The following is a 24,632-nucleotide window of genomic DNA, read 5'->3' on the forward strand; positions in this document are numbered from 1 at the left end:
ATACATTGTTCATATCTGTGTATACAATGATCATCATTGGTGATAGATCCATAGATTGTTCATATTTATAATTTATATACCATGATCATCCAAGGTGAAAGATCCATATATCATCATAAAAAATGATTTCGATGCGTAGATCCTTGTTTGATTAGTCGCGTAATTGATATGCTGTTATTACTTACATTTAGGAGCTACATCATTTGTATATCTGTTGCTGAACTCCCTGTGCATCATTTTGTTACATCCATTTTTAAACATTATGCGAAGGAGTATATGAGAATCATTGATTCATTAAATTAACTTATACGTAAGAATATCGTTCTCGAGATTGGGTTCAGTACTTTCGCTTTATTCAATTTTATCCCGGCTTTAACCCGTTACACTCATTAACAATTTTGTGATTTGTGATTTGGATTTTTAATGTAGCTTTTAACAATTTTTTCAGTCATATTGCTACGATGTCTGCAGTGTGACAGTTTATGGTGATATCTAGCACTGGGGCATCATGCCGCAGACATGTAGCATGATGTCCCACCCAGTCACACTATCCTGACACCAGGTCGACCAGTCCTAACACTAACCTCTTAATGATGAGCGCCAAGCGAGGCAGTTGTAATTACCATTTTTGTAAGTGTTTAGTATGCCTCGGCCGGGGATCGAACCCACGATCTCCCGCACCCGAGGCGAACGCTCTAACCACTTTGCCACCGGATCAGTCCATAACAATTTTGTAGCATTGTATGAATTTGTAGTATCAAATGAATCTCCGTATGGTAAAAATAGTGTTTATTGCAGACAGTTCTCTTGTGAAAATTTGCCAAATTAAAAGACGTTTACGTACACCCGATTGCAACCGATATATACTGTCATTAAATGACTACTTTAAGAAAAACTGAAGGTTGTACCCTAAAACAAACCTTGTAATTTTGTGATTTTAACATTAGTTTGCTTTATCTCTCTAATTATGTTGGGTGATCTCATGGCTGTTGGAAGCAACGAATATGACCATATGTTTGAGACGTAAAACTCTAAAATAAAATTGATCCACGAATAAATTGTCAGCCTAAAAATGTATAATACATTATAATACTTGCGTGTGTAATATTGTATATCGTGACTTTGGCCAAAGTCCAGTCTAAGGATTAGAAAGGGCTCAAATAAGATGTTTAGGACACAAACCGTCAACACAACTCTTTTCAGTCCAATAATAGTATTATATGATGTATGAGAATTTCTGGCCACCTTTATTATAATACGCTCTTATTTCAGTTTGTGTTACTGCATATTTGCGACCATCTATTCCTTTTTTATGCCTCTCGCAACTTGCTTCCGCGAACGCGTCGTTACTGAACTAATCCTGATGATTAACTCATTTTATCCATCATTTGACAAAAGCATCACGTGAAAAAAATAAAGGATTTGCAACGGTATGCAAAATCGACACAAATATATACAAAAGACTTGCATGAGAACAATTTACATTGTACTAATGCGAACAATCGATATATTGAGCTAAACTGTGAATGACTTTGCAGTAATATATCCTGAATCAAACTCCCTTAAAGAGTTAATTTCGTTTCCAAAAAACTGGAGCCAACAATGAAGCAAATTCAGTTGTTTTTTTTGCTGAACACTAAACGCTGTTCAAATTTATAAACAATGTAACATGCAAATTATGATACCTGCCTGCTTTCATTATTTGCGTACTATTTACTTTACCTATTCGGAGGGTATTATGTCTATTCAATGTTATGAAGCTTTCAATTTCCTTCCCCTTATATCCTTACAGAGATACACTATGACACTATTTAGAGCTCTTCGTGCTGAGTGACTCATATTAGAAACCAAAATACACATACAGAGGAAGCAACAATCTCAATCTTTCTTGATTTCCATAGGAACCATGCATACTCAGTGGATTATACATGAGTAGTAAACTTTATTCAGTCTTTCCAATTTTAGTCGCAAAATACTCTGGATTAAATAATGATGAGGCTTCATGATGTGACAGAAAAGAGAAAGACTCATTCAAGTTTATTATTATATTATTTTGTTGCTGAACTCGTGTTTACCCAATTGTCGGATTTCAAAACAATTATACTATAGGACATGTTTTATGGCGAGTAAGGAACGTCGTTTGAATCTTGCCAATCCGAAGTAGTGGCTTTGAAACCGCCGAAATTATAAAGCAACTAGCATGGTCTTATTAGTATTCGTAGTGTTTCTCTACATAACATCGACTAATAGGTCTGATGGTAGGAGAGTTCAAGCCATAATTGGAAGAAACGTATCATTTTCATTTTCACTCGTTACCAAAGATGCCGTTAAGATACTTCATAACAATTCACGGTTCTTATCTGTGTGGCCCGACGCAAGTTATCATCTTGTACCTGAGAATTCGGGGAAAATGCGAATTTCAGTAGATTTGGCCGCAGGTGAGACAATCAACGTGGTTCTAAACTTACTGAACATCACAAAAAATGACAGTGGAAAATACAGTGTGGAAAAACATTGGGACTCGAAGGAATTTAACGTCAGTGTTTTCCTGGAAACAATTGGTATGTAGTTCCTGCTAAGATATAATTAGCGCATTTCTTTACTTTGTTTTGTTATATTTATTCAAGTGTTTCTTCGATGGAAAAGCAAAAGGTTACTGCTGCAAGAAACAAACAACCAAATCCGTTTGGCCGTTATTTTACTCCATTCTTCTTCCGTCTTTTACTTTACATTTATTTTATGGTATCCTTGTTCATCCCCAAATAACTCAAAAATGATTGCAAGTTCGTCTTAAGGGATAGAGAGATAATAATTCCGCATTTACAAACGATCATCGGATAAATCAAGGCCTATATAAAGTATTCAGCAATCGAAAGCATGACTGGAATTCTTCCTTGCATTATCATTGATAATGAAAGCTTGTTGAAATTAATTTTGACCACTTCACCGTCCATACTCCCGAACACGCTGTTCGTCAGAATCGATCTAACTTATGATTAGATCTTTATTACCAAGTTTCAAAACTGTCAAATAATCTAGGTTTCATCCGTTTAAAATATGAACGACCTTAAACCAATTGTCAAAGTTGCATAAATAATTATTTCTTGCAAGAAATTAAAGTTTATATATTTTAACTGCCGTTGACAATATTGCAATCATAATGATGAGAAAAACTCAAGTTCCATCCAAAATTCAAAAAAGGAAAAGACCTTGTCTAAATTATGCAAAGCATCACTCTGAAAGAAAACGAAAGACAAATTCACACCATGCTCAGTTGCAGCTACTTTCACTAGCATGTGCAGTAGTCAATTGAAACCCTAAAACCAATCAACTTGTTTTTTAACAGTGCACATTTTAAGTACTAAATGACATACAAATAGAAAAAAGAGGATATCATTTCTACAATTATCTACCTTGGATCGTGTGTAAGAAGTTATAAAAAAGAGTTCCGCATTCTTTCCAAAACTTCAAACAATAAATCACAAGTTTCCGAATTATGGTGCTAAAATATAAATATGCGACCTTATTCCGCCTGATATATTTACTTTTACTATGTTCCTACAAGGCGATATATATTTAAAGCAATATCTGCAAGCCATATATAAATCAGTGAGAGGCATATTAAGCAGTAAAGCATAATTTGAACTTTTATATTGTCTGTCAAAGTCAATTGGTACTGCAAATGTGATTAGGTAAATGTGACCTTTGAAATATAATTGTCTAGCATTGTACACAAGTCGATACAAAGCTACTGATGTTCAATAGAAGAAATACAAACTAGTCACACCCAGCATATCGAATTAATTCTAACATTACTAAAAGTCAAACTAAGGTATATAGACATGACAGTCTGAGCAAGCCCTGCATTAGACCTCCGATATATGCATGCATGCATAAATGTTTTACTTGCGTTATTATGGCCATGAACATGTTTTACATCAAACATGACCAGTAAGACAAGCCACACACTACACTACTCGCATCTAATACAAGACTGCAAGAAATGCATTTGAAAGAAGAAAAAGGCAGACTTAGTCCAATAGAAAGAAGTAAATAGACTAACTCAAAATGAGGTACACTTATAAGCAACAAGGAACAATATCTAGCGTAGATTATTGATTCGAAATGTACATGTTTGTTAAATATACGTTGAAAGGAAGGTAACAGGGGCATCGACCAAATTTAAAATGCTCGATACGGACACAACCGAAAACGCAGACAATAGAAGGAAACAAGCGTATATGTTTAATGTATATAGGCTATATTTAACAGTGATTTGGAACTTCACTTGCACAATACATTGTCAGCAACGCCAGCCTTTTGGCTCATTATTTAGCATTTATTTTAAGCAATTCTAGATCGTCTCTGTATCTATTGTGTTTATAATAGCACACATTAATTAAAACACTGCATGATGAATAACTTTTCTGTTTTACACCAGCGAAGAAACAACTGGGATTTTTTAAATACTTTTTGTTTTGTCTCTATGTTAATCTGATAAAGAAATTGAACTCGTGGAACTGTAGGGATTGCCACACATTTTGTTAATATGTAATTTGCAAGAAATTGCTATTTTTTAATGACTTACTTTATCAGTCTTCTTGACTTAGAAGGAAGTGAGAGGGTAAGAGACGTGTTAAATCATAAGAGTATGGCTACAGTCGTAAACGATGTTCAGATTATTTCTGTTGATTAATGACAATGTAAAAGATGAGCAACTAAGAGACATATGTGGTGAACAGCGTACGAATTTATTTTCCGTTGTGTGCAGTATGTAATATTCGACTATGACAATGCTAAAACACCTCCCCAGGCCACCCATCAAACTCTCCCAAAACAAAACACAGAATAGTTAAAGGTATTAAGAAGAGTGTTTCCCAATGTAGTCACGAGGGCACAGTAACTCATATAAAAGTAAATAGTCATTATTATTTTAGTATTTAATACTAACATAGTTTAACCAATGCTTATTCAATCCCGATTATTAAAAGCTCTGCATCTTCTGTCTCATCAATAAAGATGGACTTTTACAATAGCTGAAAGGCACTAAACAGGATGCTGAAACGATCCCAGGTCTATCTACAACAAATTACAGGGTACTATGATTTGTATTCAACATACGCAGCTGTTATTGGGACATGTCATAAGTATTTCATATGGGATGTATATAATGACCTTGGAAAGAAACATGAATGTAGAGGGTTCAGGTAAAGTAAATAATAGCCAAATTCTAAACAACGATACTCAAGACTGAAATAGTCCATCCTCAATGCCGCCATGACATTTACCGCTTGTACTATAGTAATACAATAATGATGCATATAAAAATGAAACATGTTTACATAAAGTAATTAACCTATATACGTGCCATTTGTATTTATCTAAACGGTTAAAGCTTATTTGTTCATTAATGTGAGTTGATGTTTGATATAGGTTTCTGAGAGAGTGTAATTAGACGATTTCTGGGAGCAGACGTGAAACATGTACTATCTTTGCGAAATCTACCCTTCCTAATTTGTTAACGTATGAAATGATCTGTTTAGTTTATACTGTTACGAGGCTGTGCTCGTAAAAAAGTAACATAAAAGAGTGAATACAACAAGCATTGTACAATTTAACAAATAATTTATTTCTCTAGAATAAAAAGTGAAACAAATAAGAAAAAAGAACTTCGGTTTTACGAATTAAATCCAACAAAATCAAAGAATTAAAAAGCACATGTCCTATCAATTAAAAGTTCTAAGTGATTCACAATTCAAATTCTGGTGAAAATCAAAGATGGAAGGCCATGTCGTTTGTAATAGCCTTCAAAGTGCAGATATATCAATAGCCTCTTGTTGAGTTACAGAAAATATTATTCCAGTTTTTGAACTTCATATAAATATCAGCAAATATCTTTGTCCAAGAATTAATAGAGCACTTTTGTATTTCCAGGCAAAATAATCACTTGAAATTCAAGGATTTGAATAAAATAAAAAATCAGCCCCAAACGGAACACAAAATACAACAACTTGAAGTCTTACGTGTTAAGGCTGGACTGCAAGAATTCTTATCATAGGATCAGTTATAAGAATAACTAAAGTTTAAAACAGATTCCAGGATGGGGCTCAAAAAGAGTTCATGCTTCTGGAAAAAATGGAAGTTTGTTACATGAAAATTATCATGTAGTCCAGGTATGTCCTTGATTCTACTTAACGATTATTACTCTGAGAAAAAATAAAAACATTTTTTAAAACGTTTACTAAAACGTCAATGACTTTGAAACAAATTCAGGACCTATATACACTGTTTCTAATTTTAGTATTTTACGTCGAAAATTAAAAAGAATCAGTCTGAACTGAACTCTATTGTAGACAACATCAAATCCAGTAAACAACCTTACATTACGATAGCATGTAACGGAATAAAACAATTAAAACAATCAAACAAACATTTAAATTAAATATGCATAGTAATACATACTCGTTTGAAAATAGTTTTGTATTGGTGTATTGCATGGAGTGAAGTGCTAATAGAAAATAGAATCTAAATTGACAACGGTTGTTGTGGTGAGGTCCTTAAAAATAGGCAAAAACAATGATCTCCAAGCTACGCTCACGAATCTATTTGATTGGCTATATGAATTTTTTTCTGGTAGCAGCAGTACGAGATTGGATAGGTTTGTGATATTTATTTTATTCGGTTATGTTTTTAACAAAACTATTAAATTCTGGCTATTCAACGTGGCAGCTGGAGAGAAAATGAACCCTCTGAAAAGTTAAAAGCTTCATTGGGAGGTCACTTTCTGCCTCATACTATTTAGTACATGAAAGAAGATATGTTTCTTTTAGTTTCCAGTCAAATGTAGGCACCATTGTGCTTTAGAAACCGGTAATGCCACCGGAAGGTCAGTCTCGCAGTGCAACAGAGAGTGTGAATGAATGCCAGGGATATTGTCTAAATGTGAATTAGTTACAAACGAATGTTTTTGTCTCCTTCAGACACGAGATTATTTGATGTGCATTTTCAGTTAGTGTTCTTGTAATAAGTTCCTCCCATTCGCAATTAATAAATTTAAATAACAGCAGAAAGTACTGATAAACCTTTCACCAGCGCGCGCGCACACACACTATATTTGTCGCGAAGCAAAATCTTGAGCAACGACTGCATACCCGTGACTGGTGAATGGCTGGCTTTTGGTCATTGATTTTAAATGAGTTGCAAACGATGCACGAATACCTCACATAGATACGAGCTCTACGGTTGGTGTACATTTTTAAATTATGGTTATTTAAATCTAATATTCGTATATGAGGGAATCTGTTTTGTTTCCGGTAAATCTGTTTCGGATACATCATATTCATTACTAACGTGTTTAAGCATTGGCTAGGCATCCTGGGTAACCTTCCTAATGTCGTAATAGTGTGACTTTATACATATGAGTAGCAATCCACATTGTCTGGTTTCTGTCTCATCGTTTTAGAGTGACTTAAGTCTGGTCTTGAGGATGTGATTTTGGAGGCTTAATAACCGCAAGAACTTGATATTGTGAAATGCTTTATGTCGCAAACTATTCGGCAATCAACGAGAATATGCATCTGTCTACCTGCAATATCGTCATCCTTGTAACAGGAGGTGCTTGCTTTTTTTGACCATTAGTTGGTGTCCTAATCGTTGCGCGGGAGATATGAGGCATAGCTGTTTTAGCAACAGGAAGAAGCTGGATATCAGGTTTTGATGTGCTCGTTTGACAGAATTCAGAATTGTTTAATTGAGGCTTTTAACCTAATATCGATATAGGATAATTATATAACCCTTTCAAATATAATATCGAGTAAACGTTATGAAGCTTCTACATTGTTAATATGCATTTCATTTTAGAAAACTAGAATTCATGCTTTGTCTTTAGTACCTTGGAGAGTGGCGGAAAAAAAGGATTAGGTCTATAATCTGGGGCAAATTTTTAATCAGGTTTCAGAATCACAAAACTGGTTGCTGACTGATTATTGGGAATTAATCAAGCATTTTTCATGACCTCAAACATGACGTTTGTGATCTTTCTTCCCACCAGTGATCGTCGATGGTGTATGTACTGTTTATATTTACATCTCCGTTTATAGCTTTGTTACAGTGTAGTATTTTTGTCAGTTATGGGGAGCCGGTGTTGGGATGATATTTCTCAGCCCGAGTAACTATCAGACGTCATGATTGACAGCCTAAACCAGCTTTATGACATCATGAATTAGTTTCGTAAAACGGATCATCCCTAATTTGTTAACATAGCAAATAATCTGGATATTTGTAGGGAAAAAGGTATTGTAATATGAGATAGGAATACATTTTGAGTTAGATACTTGGGTTCTGTCTTGAATTGCATGAAGTCAGTTACTAATATTTGTCAAATGTAAAGCAAAGCAAACCATGCAAGTGGGAAATAAATAAGAGATTCGTGATATGTGGTCATTAGCAACTAGAGCAAATCATCGTAGCATTTATTAGTGTAAGAAATGTTCATCTGACGACGATTGATGTCTTCAGATGTTTGAAAAATGGAAACATAGTGGACTTCAAGCTATGTTCACACAGGTGCTTAATTCGCTCTGTAGAGAGACCCCGTGCGTTGAACCCTATTTAGACTAAACATCTATGTATTTGGTTTCTTTTCAAAATTTTTCTTTTTCTGAATTCATAATAATTATGTCCCCTTGTGCAATTGTTTTAGAACGCTTTAAATATTATCATAATATAAAAATTTAAATTTAACATAAATACAAATAATGTCAAGTAAGAGGTATAAAACATTGTTTAATAATAAGCTAAATATAATGTTAAGACTCATCATCATCACCATCATCATCATCAGTCCCGTAGTCTGGACGACCGTTAGGGCACCGCACAAGACCTAAGTACCAGCTTCTTCCATTCCTGTCTATTTTCCGTCTTTCTCAGTAAGTCGCTCAGTGTCAAGCCTGTCCACTCTCGAATGTTATCTTCCCACATCTTTCTTTGCCTGCCTCTCTTTCTTCTTCCTTATACAGGGCCTTGTAGGATTGTCTTGGCAAGTCATGATGATCGTGAGACATGCCCATACCACGACAGTTTCCGTTTTTTTCACTATGATCAGGAGGTCATCGTGAGACTTAATGGCTTATCTTATCATTTGCCGTATTTCTTCATTGGTGATATGGTCTTTGTATATGACGCCGAGGATCGTTCGGAAATATCTCATCTCTGTAGCCTGTATCCTTTTCTCCAAGTCCGATGTTATGGTCCATGATTGGCAGGCATAGAGAAATATGGAGATCACCAGTGAGAGCATCAGTCTGACATTTGAGCTGAGAGCGATGTTCTTGTCCTTCCAGATGGGCTTCAGTTTTGTCAGTCTACTGTTGTCTGTGCAATCCTGGAGAATATTTCAGGATTCGATCCTTCATCTGTTACAGTTGCCCCCAAATACTTGAAGCTGTGGACTGTTTCTAGCTTTTAACCTCGGACTCTGATGTCACTGATGATGCCCTTGATGTTGTTGGCCATCATTTTGGTCTTCTCTGCACTAATTTCCATGCCATAGGCTGCAGAGGTTTTGTCAAGGCTCTCTACTAAGCTAACTAATTCTTGCTCATTTCCTGCTAGTCCATCAATGTCATCAGAAAAATGTAAATTGGTGATTGTTCTGCCTCCGATGATGACTGTCCCAGTATACTTATCAAGCGCGTCTGCCATGATTCCATCCAGAAAGATGTTGAATAGTGTGGGAGAGAGCAGACAGCCTTGTCTGATTCCAGCTGTCTTTCTGAACCAGTCCCCTATGCTGCCATTGAATTATACTGAACTGGTGGCCTTGTTATAGCGGTGCTCTATTACTGTGATGAGGTTGGCATTGATGTTGTACAGTCTCATGGTCGCCCACAAGGCTGCATACCCTACCCTGTCAAATGCCTTCTTGAAATCCACGAAGACGTGGTACATATCTTGCTGGTGTTGGAGGTACTTCTCACACAATATCCTGAGGTTGAAGATCTTATACAACACAACAGAACAGATCTGGTAAGACTCGGTGGTCACAAAAAAGTAACTGGTTGCATTTGCGCTTTAGGCTGGAATATACGTTCTTTATATTGCATTTACTGAGGAAAGAATATCTGTATCGAAAGAAGCAAATTTTATCTCCAAACAAATTATCGATATTTGTATTTAGCAGATTAGTTATAGGTTCCTTCGTTGCCTGATAGCTTTTCTTAAATAGTTCTTGAAAAGCTTCACTCCGCAAATTTATTTTGATTTAAATGGATCCAATTGCACACATTATCTATCTAAAATTGATGTAATTGTTCCCAATTTACCTCTGTTATTGGCTCTTTAAAATAGCAAAACAATGAAAAATGTAGAGACTAATCTTGCTTCGCAGCTTCAGATTTTTTCGGAAAAACAAATACATTTGTAGAACATAAAATGCAGTCCACTACGCTTTTCCGATTAAGTTTTTGTCGTACACTCTATACATATCTATCAGAAATGTTCTAAATGCAGTATATAGTCATTACTGTTATTTCGCAGTATTGTAAAAGTATCGATTTCATAATCAATATTATTTCCAAATACATCTTGAAAGGATCGTCTGGTATAAAATCGTATAAAATCGTCCTGTGTGCATTAACTCGTCTGTCCGTAGTAAACGTAGTCTGAACAACGAGCTTATATGAAATCAAACGTTTGACACAAAAGAGTAATGCAATTTACATCTAGATCGCCATATATTGGCGATACTTGCGGTGAGACATATGTATATATAAGAAATATATACATGTTTCCTTGTTCAGAGGTAAATCGGAAATGTAATACTATGCAACCTTTGAAACATTTAAAGATACTTTTCACAAATCTGTTTTGTACATATCTTTTTCTAAAGGAGACAGACACTCCCGCAGAACTTCTTCCTTTTTCTCGCTTTCATCTCCGTGAGTTAAGCTAGCATAATCCGAAGCAAAATCATCACAATCACTTTCATGTACCCCATCTCCCACGTTTCACCAAATCCTACAGTTTCGAATTTGTTGCAGAAGTTTACAAATTGCACGTAATCATTATACTTATGCAGTCCGTCAATATTCCAGCTAAAAACTTTAAATCAGACGAGCTATCGAATATTATATAATTTTGTCCTGTCGAGCCTTGTCCTCTATTTATGGCAAATCGTCCACATTATAATCGCCTGATTTTTCTTTGCTATTATTTGCCAGTGGATATTCTCCTACCACTAAGTCTTCAGTTGAAACCGGGCATTCGGAGACGTTGGGTTTCAGTTTGGGTCACTTCATTCGTTCTCCAATCGTACATTTATGAGCTATACCACAACGTAAGCATGTTTGTGTTCATTCATGTAATCGTATAAGGCTTTTCTCCAATCTTCGACAAGCTTTGTGAGCTCCTCTGTTATGTAATATCCACTAAGCCGTCATAGCGTTTTCCGGGCTGTTGCAAGTATATGTTATTTGCCTTTGTATCTCCTGAACTTAAGAGTAATAGGGCATGTATGCACTTCACGATCACCGTGGTCAATAGCAAAAGTTGCAAGTTCGTGTGCAGCCTCGATGCAGTATAGCAAGACAGACAGAACTTTCTCACCAGGTTGGAAGGTTCTTACCATTTTAGTTTTGACCTGCCCTAATTGTAGTTTTGAATCAGTAGACACAAGTTTATATCTTACTATTACCCGATCAAACACATATTCTAAAATAATAATGTTGGAATCCTCTGTTGAAAGAAGAAGTTATTTATTTCAACAAGTCGATGGTCTTGAATAATAGTTCCAAAAGAAAGTTCAAATAACTAAAACTGTCCAAGTTACAAATAATACAAGATTTCCTATATTTGGACAAATCGCGTTTAATTTCCAGTGAATAAAAATGATGTAAGATCTTGTGGTGATTCTTATTGACTTTAAAATGACCAACCAAAATGAGTTTCATGCGCTACACGAAGGGATTATTGTTTATAAATCTTCAATGCCACAATTTGATAGCTCATTGACCACTTGTCATCAGCGAGTACTCTAGGTTGTCTGTATTTACTCATAATGATCACAATGCTTAAAAAGTAGCAGGTTGGTACCTTTGAAGAATAAACTTCATTAATAGCGCTCGGAAACAAACAGCACATATCATGATCTCTTTCCTGGTGGACTAAGGTTGAATAGGTCTTTTCTTTGTAGTTTTGTTATACCTCAAGGTCATTTTTTATTGTGTAGGCTAAAGATTTTTCATGCCATTTCAAAAGCTTGTGAGAGGTTTTTCTTTGTTTTTAAATCAGAGGCATAATCAAGTAAAAGTAAATTGATATATTTTATGTTACAAGAAGTTATTAATTCATCAACTTCAATGGTCCACGAACAACATATCAGAAAACAATTAATACCGAATAGTTCTAAGGGACTCCTGAACAGACTTCCTATCAGTCAATTAACCATAAGTGAATACTTCGCCCGAATCTTTTCTGGTGTCAAAAGGGAATTTCGGTTATACACAGAGGTCTTGAAATGATTAATGCCTAATTCAAACAGACCTTGCTGGAAAATCCCAGACATGATATTAAAATCTTGATCAGATTCAACGGACTTGGGAAGGTCAACAAATTTCAAGATCTTTATTAAGGCTTTGATAATTAGTCTTTCTATTTCGTAAAGAAATTCTCTGTTAAAACCTTGTCAACGCACTCATTATGGTCTAAAAGCATTGGCTGTCTGACTTTGTGTTAGATAAAGAGCATACACAGTTTACCATTCGTCTACTAACAGCCCACCGAAATAAACAGAAGATATCAGAATCCTTTTCCTATTCAACAACAAAGGTTTGTCGTTTGTTACCCTTGTAAGACTGACAAAATTGAGTAATTAAAATGATGGCAATGATCAATACATTTAGATTGTTCAGTAACAGAAGCGAATGTGATGTCATCATAATCCCACCAATACATATGTCAGCAAAAGGAAACAATTTCCCCATCAATTTCATTTTCAAGATCTCTCTCTGCCATAACTCTAGTAACTGCATAAGTAGGGTATAGATCAGGGATATTATTTTCAATAGGATTAATAGTTTTATCCAAACAAGTTATCTCAGTTACAAGTAGATTAAACCACTGTCATATTTTCAGGCAAACCATTGCACAGCAATTAAAGAACACTCTAAATGGGCAAAGAACCACAATGCCGACAGTCTCTGATAAAAAATTAAGCCTGATGTTAAAAAAACTTTATGGAGATGATTTTTAAGTAAACCGCACTCCACTCTCTGAAGAAGGACACTTTCAGTAGACGAAGATTTTCAGATATGTGAAAAAACCTAAAATTAAAAGACTCTGACAAGCAGCTGTGTTCCTTAATATTTTATTACGGAAACAATTGGTCGAATCACCAATACGTCATATAGAACCTTTCCACATGAATCGTTCATAATTCTCACTAATAGAATCAGGCTGGTTTATTGACCCCCACTATTGTATTTTTTCCTTTGGGTGACCTTGACCTATGAGAAAAATGAATTTGGAATGCTTTGTCTTTATTATGTTGCCTATGTTTTAAGTTGAAGCATAAATAACGTGCCCTATTTTCTTGCAATAAGTGCACGTAGGAAGAGAAAAGAAGTAATAATACTAATAATGAGGACTTTGTATAGCGCCTAATCTTTAGAAGCTCTAAGCGCTTTACAACATTCGACAACACCTATAAGATAAAACACATATAATGATATGATTACAAAAACAAACACCATGAAATTAGAAAACATTAAAAAACATGATGAGAACATTTAAGGTAGGAAACATTATTAGGTCTTTAGGTTTGTTCTTGCAGTCGAAATAAGTGAGTTTTGAGAGCCCTCTTGAATGTGATCACTGTGTCTTTGTGTCTAAGTTCAGTGGGCAATTCATTACACGTTGCTGGGCCCTGGTATGCGAAAGAACGCTGTCCATATGACTTTGTTTTCATAGTGGGAATAATGAGTATACGATTGTCAGAACAGGAGCGTAAGTATCTTGCTGGTGTGTACACATGGGTGAGGTTGGATAGGTATGTTCGACTAGAGTCCGACAGTGAAACGTATCACAGAGAACAAATTTTGTGTTTGATTCTGGATCGAATGGAGAGCCAGTGTAGTGTATAGAGCAGCGGGGAGGTGTGCTCTGATCGTGGTACTCTAAGTATCATCCGAGCAGCTGTGTTTTGAACTTTTTGAAGTTTCTGGAGCAGATATTGAGATGAACCAGACATAATTGAGTTACAATAGTCCAGTCTTGAAAGTACTAATAGACACATAAGTGTTTTAGTGGCATCAACTGAAAGATATTTGCGAACTGAGCTGATGCGTCTCAGCTCAAGATATGCAGCCTTGCATATGTTCATGACATTTTGGTGCAATGTGAGAGTACTGTCCAGAGTAACACCTAGGTTTCGTACTGATTGTGTGAATTTAATGTTGGTGTTGCTGATATTTATTGTTTGAGGTAAAGGATGTGAATGAAAAAGTCTTTGTGTTGTCATCAGAATGGCCTCAGTTTTATCATCATTCATCTGCAGCTTGTTACATGTCATCCATGATTTCACATCAGAAATGCACCTCTCTACACCTTGGATGTAGCATCAACTTCAGTTGGGTGGCTAGATTTGTATATTTGGGTGTCATCAGCGTACAATTGGTGAGACACTGGATGATGATCTATGACACTTGAGAGCGACTGAGTGTACAGAATGAAGAGAACAGGACGAAGAACAGACCCCTGTGGAACACCACAACATAGATCAAACTGGGCTGGAGTGTATTCCATTTGCAGATACAATTTGTGTCCTGTTGACCAAGTAGGACTTGAACCACAGTAAGGCTGTATCATGAATGCCAACTACATGCTGGACACGGTGAAGTAATATATCACGGTCTATTGTGTAATAAAGCTGCAGACAAATCAAGGAGGATGAGGACTGTAATCTTTCCGCTATCCAACGCAGAGAGAATGTCATTAACTTTTTTTAGAAGAGTAGTTTCAGTACTGTGGCAAGGGCGATATGCAGATTGTACATTGCTAAAAAGACTGTTTGAATTTAGATGAGATACATGCTGGGATAGAACAACCTTTTCTAAGATTTTTGATATGAATGGGAGATTAGAAACTGGGTGGTAGTTCTTTAAATCGTTATGGTCTAGTGTTTGTTTCTTCAGCAGAGGCTTTACAATGGCAGATTTGAAAAATGATTGGAATTCCCCGGATGAGAGACAGGTATTAATAACATCAGTTAGTGAAGGCAATACTGGATCTAAGCACTCAAGCAGCAGTGATATTGGAATTGGATCAAGTTCACATGACTTTGGTGCTCCCTTCATCGGGATTGTACGTACGAAATCCATAGAGTCAGGTTCAAATGCTGCTAATGGTTGCCGCTCAAATTCTGTATCCCAGCTGTATGGTGACGACGAGTCAATTGAAATTGTGGTGTCAAGCTTATCTCTAATGGTTTGTACTTTGTCACGGAAGAAATTTGCAAACATGTCCGGAAGGTCGACTGGAGAGAAGGTAGTTGGAAGTGGTTTAGATTTGTTCCTTGACATTAGCTTGTTAGTAATCTCGAAGAGCTCTTTGCAGCTAGAACTTTCCATGATCTTAGTAGCGTGGTGGGCTGATTTCGCTGCATGGACTATATTTGTGACATGCTTCTTAGCGGCTTTATAGATTTGCTTATGAATATTGAGTCTGGTGGAAAGCCAAAGCCTCTCAGATTTACGGCGGTCTCTTTTAGCAGTGCGAAGCTGGTCCCTAACACTGCTATACCATGGAGAACACTTTTGAATTGATAATATGCACTTGGTAGCTGGGGCATGTTTGTCAAGCAATGAACGCAGGCAGCTATCGAGTTGTTCTTGTGTAGCAGGTAAGCAAGTTGTTAAGTTAGCTTGGATGTGGTGCATTAGTTTGGTTATATTTATCATACGGAGGTTTCTCTTAGTAGCAGATAAATGTGGAGGGTTAGGGACTGATACGTCAAGATGGCATATAATACAGAACTGATTTGATGCAAGGTCATGGGATACGAAGGAGGACCGTAGAATGTTATCATCAGGTCTGAGAAGAATCCAGTCTAAAATGTGACCATGTTTATGGGTGGGTTAGTTAACTGACTGTTTCAGGTTGAAAACATTAATGGAATCTATGAGTTTTGATGTATTTGGTTTCCGGGACAGTCAAAGTGAAAGTTGAAATCTTCAAGAATAACCAGGGTGCCACCTATCGAATTTCCATAGTCCAGGAGATTCGGGAACTGCTCCAAAAAGAGAGTCAGTCAGCTTGTTTTTTCTACTAGGAGGAGGGCGGTATAGGCAGAAAAAATGGACTGACTTTTGCTCCAGTGTGAGTGTAGTCTTCTGAGACGTTTGATTTTTATTATTCGTTCCAGATTGAAATTTGTATTTACTTTTACTATTCATATTCCGAGAGGAAAACTTATTGGCAAAAGGAACTTGCTGAGCCAAGGAACATTCGACAGTAGTACGAGCAACCTTTACTAAAGTATCTATTTTGTATTCATAAAAAGCAAATTGTTACGTCACAATAGGGGCAGTTCTTGCACTCTTCGGCTAATAAGAGTTTTCTAGGTTTGTCACAATCTTTATCAATCGATTTATGTGCAAACCACCTGTCAGTTAGTTTGCTTTTTTCCCTAGCAAACTCATCATGTGTTTGGTACCTTTTTGCTCTTGCAAATTCGAAACCTCCTTAGATATGCTTCAGGTATCAACTCATAACCCTTCATAATACATTTCATGACCACATTATAACCAGCACTTACTTCTACTGACAGTATAGTATAAATTTCATGAGCTTTGCCAATAAGTATACTCTGCAATAACATTGTTAAGTGTTCTCTTGGCCATTTTAAATTCTTCGCTACGTTTTCAAAATATTGAAATATTGATATATGTCCTTTTCTTTAATAGAATGATTTACTCTACATTTTTGTAACATCAAAATTGATTTTTTTTGAGTGGAATGCTTTCTGTTTTCCAGTTCCAATTGCAATTGCATTTCTTTTTCTAGTTCATATTACAATTTTATTTTCTTTTAAATTTTATTTAAGAAGTGTGATTATCTCTGCTTTTTGTATCAACGCACGTCGAAACTTTCGGATATGATGAAACCAACGCCATTTTGGCTTGGGATTCAACGACTCCGCAGAGACCCGGCCTAAGTTGATGCCACGCAGAGTGTCTTTGATCACTGCATTTGGTAACTCTATTTATAAATGCTTCCTGAAACATTTGTGCTGAAAAGGGGACTAAACGCCCACATACGCACGAATTATTTTTTCTGATATAATATTTACGCCTACTAGCAGTCTCCGAATTTGTAACATTACAATACCTAACTCTAAATTAAACTGGCATATTTGTCTTCAACTACTTGCAGAGGACACAATGATTCCAAGGATAAATGTAGTTCGACTCATCCCTTTCAGTCGTCATCTGGAGTTGCAGTGCAATTCGTCCAGTTCGTTTGCGAGAAAGTACTACTGGAAACTCAACGCAACTCTGATAGAAAACCAACACAGATATTCGCTCAGCAATAATTCTCTTTGGATAAGGAATTTAACATCTGAAGACCAATACAATTTATATACATGCGTAGAGGAAGGGAGTGTATTAGAAAGCGATCCGTTTAGAATAAAATCTTGTAAGTAAATTTATTGTGTTATCCTCAATTCGTTTCATAATAAATATTGTTCGTATAATTTTAGCTGCTTTCAGATAAAACATACAATCTGTACTAATACAGGTGATGCTGAAGTAACTCCATTTATGACATCTTTAAACATTTTGTGAAGCTCCGGTGTTATGGTCTATCTCGTTGTTAGTTGATATGTGCCGTTGGTTCAAAACAAAACATTTACAAAGAAAATAAATACAATGCGTGCAGCAGATAACTGTCGATAAAAATGTATTTATCTGTTATTTATGTAATGTACCTCTATTCAACGTTTGCAGATGGTCCTAGTGAAATCAAATTCCAACCCAACGAAACTGTGGTACATGAGCATGATAGCTTGAATATATCATGCAATTCAAACTGTTATCCCATTTGTTCATGGCAATGGAGTAAACACGTTCCTCCATCTGGTGATGCAACAGCTCTATCCGCCGAGAATATGTTACAGATTGACAATATTACCAGAGAAGATGAAGGGATGTACTCGTGCAAAGTTCAAAATCTCTTCAGCGGTAAAACGCTTGCAAACTATTTATCACTGGCCGTAGTATGTAAGTATAATAATAATAATAATAATAATAATAATAATAATACTATTAAGAAGAAGAAGAACACGAAGAAGAAGAAGAAGAAGAAGAAGAAGAAGAAGAAGAAGAAGAACAAAAACAACAACAACAATACGAAGAAAAAGAAAAGAAAAAAGTGAAGTAATATGTCAGAGAAATATCAGTAAATAATATGATGTATCACACTATCATATATTTAGATCAAAAATAAACACAATTTCTTGTCTACATTTATAACAATTGTTGAAGAAAATTTCCCGGTTACTATACTAGGTAAGATATAGCAATATGTGTAGCCTAATTTTGTATTGTCCACTTTGCGCAGAGTATTCATAATTTGACGTTGCTCTATCATTCAACACAATTCATTCCAACAACGAAAATACACTTCCGAAATATGTGTTCCTCGGGAAATAGGTTGTCCTGTTTATATCATTTGATGGAACGGAGGGAGGGCAGTTTTAATTCTGCATTTTGTTTTCTCTTTCGTGACCACTGTCATATTACTAAAACTTCTATATTAACTGGTTATTAACTGGTTAAGACGACATTCCTTTAATTAAAATCATTATTCTAGTTCCGTACCAATATAAGAATAACCTTCTAGACAATGCTAGTTTAAAATGTGCTAACTTTGTAATCTCCTTATCATGAGATCTTCCTTTTAGCACTCAATTTCATTAATTGGTGCTGCTGTTGGGTATATCATATAATATAACTGAAATGGGTGAATTTGATCATATAATATAACTGAAATGGGTGAATTTGATCCATACACAGCATATTTTGTAGTCAACACCTTTCTGCCTTGTTAAATTCGCTGCTCTGAAGCAGAAATTGCAATGCCTGTTGCAGAACTAAATATTTTTAATAAATGGCATAACAAACAAGTGGAGAAATGAGCCAAATGTTAACCACACGATTTCAAACACGATTAGTATTAACGTGAAATCAAGTAGTAGTTTTATTTTTTGAGCCCCTGTGCAACTTAACAGATGAAAGTAAATATTCCAAGAATCATTTGTTATTAGCAAATGATTTACCAAATTATATGAATGTCAAAACTAGCATTACGAACATATATATTATTTACGTCATTTGAAGAATTATCTCTTGCTGTATATCATGTTTAGATGAAAGTGCTATTTAATCGAGTCCTCGATTTATTATCACACATGTAATGTACTAATTTTTTTTAAATATGATGTCTCAGAGATTCTCACTCAATATGGCATCAGCTTCATTATAACTCCGTCTAATCCTGATCATGGTATCAGTAATACGATGATTAACAATCAGTCTCATTTGTTCCTTCAGATTTTTAGTAGGCTTTTTCCAAATGTATGTACCGAGTATATTTATAATAATACCCATATACTGTTGATGATCCTGAAAAATATAGATAATGATAAATATACTCTGTGATTTTGTAACTCGCACTAAAAGACGTTTGCCGGGAATGAAAAAAGCAAAATAATTGCTTCTTTTCTGTAACTCTAAATTATATTTTCTTGTTAAACGCTCTGCTTGATTTGTATTTCGTTCTTACGACTATTGTATTGTTATTATATTATTATCTGATTCTCGAGTCGAACTTCTTAAATTCACCTTAGTAAAAGGTTTACTTACTCCTTTTGTACTATCTTTATCAGCAAAAACAATTGTTAATCAAACCCCTTCTGAAGCATATATATGAAGATTCGTTCCTTCAAAGACAGCTATAATTGCAACCAGAATAATATAATATAATTAATCATTGTACAGAGGCATATTCTAGCATATATATATATACGAAATATTTCCATAATTAGGCTATATCCTTTTCATTACATTGTACATTGATATTGATTTTATTTTGCAGATACTAATCCTTATATATCCACATCAACGTACCAGAAGTATGATACAGACACCAGTGGTATACACTCATATATATATATATATATATATATATATATATATATATATATATATATATATATATATATATACAGAGAGAGAGAGAGAGAGAGAGAGAGAGATAAAGAAATATTTATACATATATATACATATACATGTGGGGGGGGGGAATTTTATTTTTGCAACGTTTGGTTCTACCTTTAGTTTATTTTCTTGTAATTCTTCTTGGAAATTTGAATAAGTACGCTGTCAAGTATTATGTCAAAAATAGTTAAGGAAATTCATGGCAAGAACTTACCGCATCATTCCTACCTACAAGAAGAACTTAAAGTATGAATTATATGATCGTTCTAGATCAACGTATCTTGGGGTGTTTCGGTGTAAAAAATGTATTTATATTACATTTTCTTTGTGGGGAACATTATTATTTTATTACACTATATATTAACTTTGCATTTTCCAGCTATCACTTATTACATGACTACAGCAAAATCACACGAGGAGGATACTGAAGGCGGTGGTAATATATACTTATATATAAAAGGTTTATCTTGGCTTGCAATCCAGAACAAAAACAAACAGGCTCGTTTCTCCAAGTTAAGTGATGTTGACAATGTAACAAGATATATTAAACATCACCATAACCAGTCACTGTCGCAGGAAGGCCAATGTAGATATCTACTCGGCGATATTTCATTGATACGTATATCCACAGCTCTATAAGTTTCCATCAAATTAATAGTGCACGTCTGTTTGTGGCCTTTTCTTATACTTTTATCGTTCTTTTGTTTTCGTTAAAATGCAACGTGAAAATGTTTATTGTGCATTAGTTCCCATATGATCCTAAACGTTCTATCACATTTCCAGATGTATAGAGTTCCAATCGAATTCGAATGCTGGTCCAAAACAATTACAATTTTCAATGTCTTGATGTGCCTATTGTCTCGGGTGCCTTAATATGCCAATGACCTGGAATGTGGCGATGTGTTAAAATTGTTGGGGTGTTATATATATTTAATTTGTATATGTTTAGTATTTCTCCATCTTTATATGTTATGTATAATTGTATTTTGGACATGACCGTGTCTAAAATCAAGTTAACTACCTAGCTGGCTATGTCCAATGATTTTGTTTTTCATTTGCACACATATACGAGACAGTTAAAAAAAATATCTTTGGGCTTTGGGTTGAATATTAAGATCATTATCAAATAAAGTTAAACATCATTTTTTGGGGGGTCTGGGTCTAGGAAATTGAAAATCCCACATGGATAACCTGTTGTACCTGTTGTATATATATATAATTATTAAAACTTTATTTTCTTTCAGCAATACACCCGATACCTCTTTTGACCTACCTTGTGTTAGGATTTGGAATAATGTTTGCTATTGGTTTCTTTACCTGTCTTTTACAGAAGTTTATAAAATGGTAATTATTGTTTGAAATAACTCTAAGCATCAAAGAACATTACGAAACCGGTAGACATATCTTCTGACATTAACCTGAACAACATAAATAAATGTTTTAGCTTATATTACGTATATATATATATATATATATATATATATATATATATATATATATATATATATATATATATATATATATATATATATATATATATATATATATATATATATATATATATATATATATATATTCTTGATCCATCGTTTCTTTATCTGCGTATATCTCTCTCCCTATCTCTCCCTCTCTCTCTCATAATAATAAATATTTCATTTCTATCCACATATATGTTATATCATATTAAAAGTATTCATTATAAGATATATTCAAAACATTTTTTGTATTGGTTTCTCTCTGCATTTGTTCACTATTTAATAAATTCCTTACTTATGGTTTGCTAAGGTCTTGTTAACATCCCAAAGACTACCTTGTAGACAATTTAATTTATTCACAGACCTAAACGATAAACTGAAAGTTTTGAAATTAATTCTGATAATATCTAGTTTTTTTGTAAAAATAAAAATTATGCAGAAAGAGGAAACCTATATATGAAGAGAGATCGACAGTTAGAGATGTGAACTGACAAACACAAATAAATAGAGAAAGAGAGAAAGAGAGTGAGAGAGTAAGCGAGAGTGAAAGAGAGAGTAGTGCAATAGTCCTTGACATACATGGCACATAGTAATATGTATTCATATAAAAGTAATTTGCAAATGATTGATACAAACATTATACCACCAAGAATGCTATCACGACTTTCCCATACATAGAAGAATATCGATCAATCATTGTTTCTCTGCAGACTGTATTCTTTTTTAATTTTTACTGATATGAAATATATGTGTATATATCAGGAAACATTTATCTTCTACCTTGAAACAGAAGTTATTTTTTAACAAAGACCGATAAAGTTCTAAACAATTTTTTGTTGATAAAGTAATCGAAGCATAAATGACATAGTTAGTCTATTTCTCTCAATTTAAAACAATTATTGTTGGAAGATTTAAATTCGTTTAATATTCCTTAATTGTTTCTTATTGACTCGTCGTATATCTTCACCTTATCATCGGAAGTAGTAACAGCGTATCGATGTTTGCTTGTTTTCTTTTTAGTTCCACGCCTCGTTCAAACCCTTGCTGTAGTTTTAGTCATCCTCATTTTTTTCAGTTGGTCTAATTTGAAAGTATAATATTATCGTACTTCAATAATGTATTTCGCTAATTACACATCCTTCTCTTTTCTATCGATTAGTTTATTTGTTTTGGATGGATAAGATATTGTGATGCTTCTAATTTCTGATCTATGAATTTCGCTCAAATCTTTCAGACAATGTACAGACAACGGGTATTATTTTGTAATAGCCGCAATTTAACCTTTACAGAAAGAATATATTCATGATATCTTTATATGAGGACTTAGTACATTTCCATTACATCATTTCGATCTGCATTTCCGTCCTGGAATCATTTCTTATTAGAAAATGCTTAGATCTGTATCTTTCTTCATTACTGACATTTTCGACGTTAAAAACGTTTGAAAAAGAACGTGTTTTCCAATTTGCAGGTAATTTCTTTCTCTTTTAGCGTACATGTGGACAGAGTAGAAAACAACATTCCGCTTCAAGATAGCGGTGAAGAATGTCCACCAGAGGAAAGTCCACCAGAAGGAAGATACTGGACCATCGTGAGCAATGCAAAAGGGGAACTGAGCACCGCCGTAGAGATGAATACTAAGCAAATTACTGAACATGATCTAATCTGTAACAGAACAGACACTGAAATAAGTCAACTAGAAGAATCGCCACAGTTTCATGGATTGGATGTTGATCTGGACCTTGATGGGTACATACATCCAATTCCCTCAAATCCGTTAAATACGAGCTTTGCATCAACACGTGGTACAACGGATGTATGAACTTTTCAGCACTATCTTTCAGAAGACTATAGTCTACCTTATATGTTACACCTCTTCATACATAAATGAAGGCTTGTATTTTCTATTATTGACATATGCATTAGAATCAATGTTTGCACGTCACAGTCAATCGTCTTTCGATTGGCTATCATAATCATTGTCCTTAATTTAGGCAAGCAAATTTCTGCAACCTTGGCTTTTTGAAATGTACTATAAATGCCTTTGCATATTAACTGTAAAAATAGATATGATGACCCAAATTAGGTAATAATATTACTTTCATATATATATATATATATATATATATATATATATATATATATATATATATATATATATATATATATATATATATATATATATATGTGTGTGTGTGTGTGTGTGTGTGTGTGTGTGTGTGTGTGTGTGTCTGTGCTAGTAAACAGGTATACATTAACACAGACAATAATTATGATGATGAAACCAGAAGTCTTGAATGTTTGCAGTATTAATCATTGCAAAGAATGTTTTCTCTTAGCAACAAGGGCATGATGCACTTAAAATTATTAGCTGAAAAAGCAAATGGTAAGATGTAGTGTGCCAGGTTGTTACATACTGTACTATATATTTCATTATATAATAGTGTTATTATTGTATGTCAATCCCGCTTAAGATTTTTCAAAGGTGATGATGTGAAAATAATATATGATATAAAATAATATATATACACGCAATCACTATCATGCGTCCCCACATGAATATATTTTCGAAGCGTCTAGAGGCATAATGGATGTAGATTGCATGTATAAGAAACGTTGAGCATACTAGAGTAAAGACTGTGGTTGCACGTGTTCCTATATATATTCAAAATAATTGTTTGTATGTTAGTTTTTAAAAGAGTTTTGTTACATCCTATTGTAGTGTAACATTCTATCCTGGACTGGACCTTGTCCAAAATTGTGTCCATGTCTGCTTGATCCAAAATAGTTATTTAATTTTAGTAATTCTAAACAACTAATACATAGCTAAATTATTCTTTCTATGTATTGGGTTAATATCAGGATCATTATTCAAAGAAGACGT

At 34.5% G+C, this 24,632-nt stretch overlaps 1 protein-coding gene across 1 annotated transcript; it reads left to right on the forward strand.

Annotated features, from left to right (window-relative positions):
* The first annotated feature begins 2,020 nt into the window (after positions 1-2,020).
* LOC149794580 (pregnancy-specific beta-1-glycoprotein 11-like) lies at positions 2,021-23,814 on the forward strand. Its single transcript, XM_089966603.1, has 7 exons — positions 2,021-2,561; positions 17,428-17,691; positions 18,003-18,275; positions 20,152-20,208; positions 20,653-20,709; positions 21,518-21,617; positions 23,240-23,814. Exons 1-7 carry the CDS (start codon positions 2,201-2,203, stop codon positions 23,568-23,570), a joined length of 1,443 nt encoding a protein of 480 aa, XP_089822729.1. The 5' UTR covers positions 2,021-2,200; the 3' UTR covers positions 23,571-23,814.
* The last annotated feature ends 818 nt before the right edge of the window (positions 23,815-24,632 follow it).

The sequence above is a fragment of the Sinohyriopsis cumingii genome, chromosome 8 (assembly GCF_028554795.1).
Source record: "Sinohyriopsis cumingii isolate HCF-2022 chromosome 8, ASM2855479v2, whole genome shotgun sequence".
NCBI lineage: Eukaryota > Metazoa > Mollusca > Bivalvia > Unionida > Unionidae > Sinohyriopsis > Sinohyriopsis cumingii.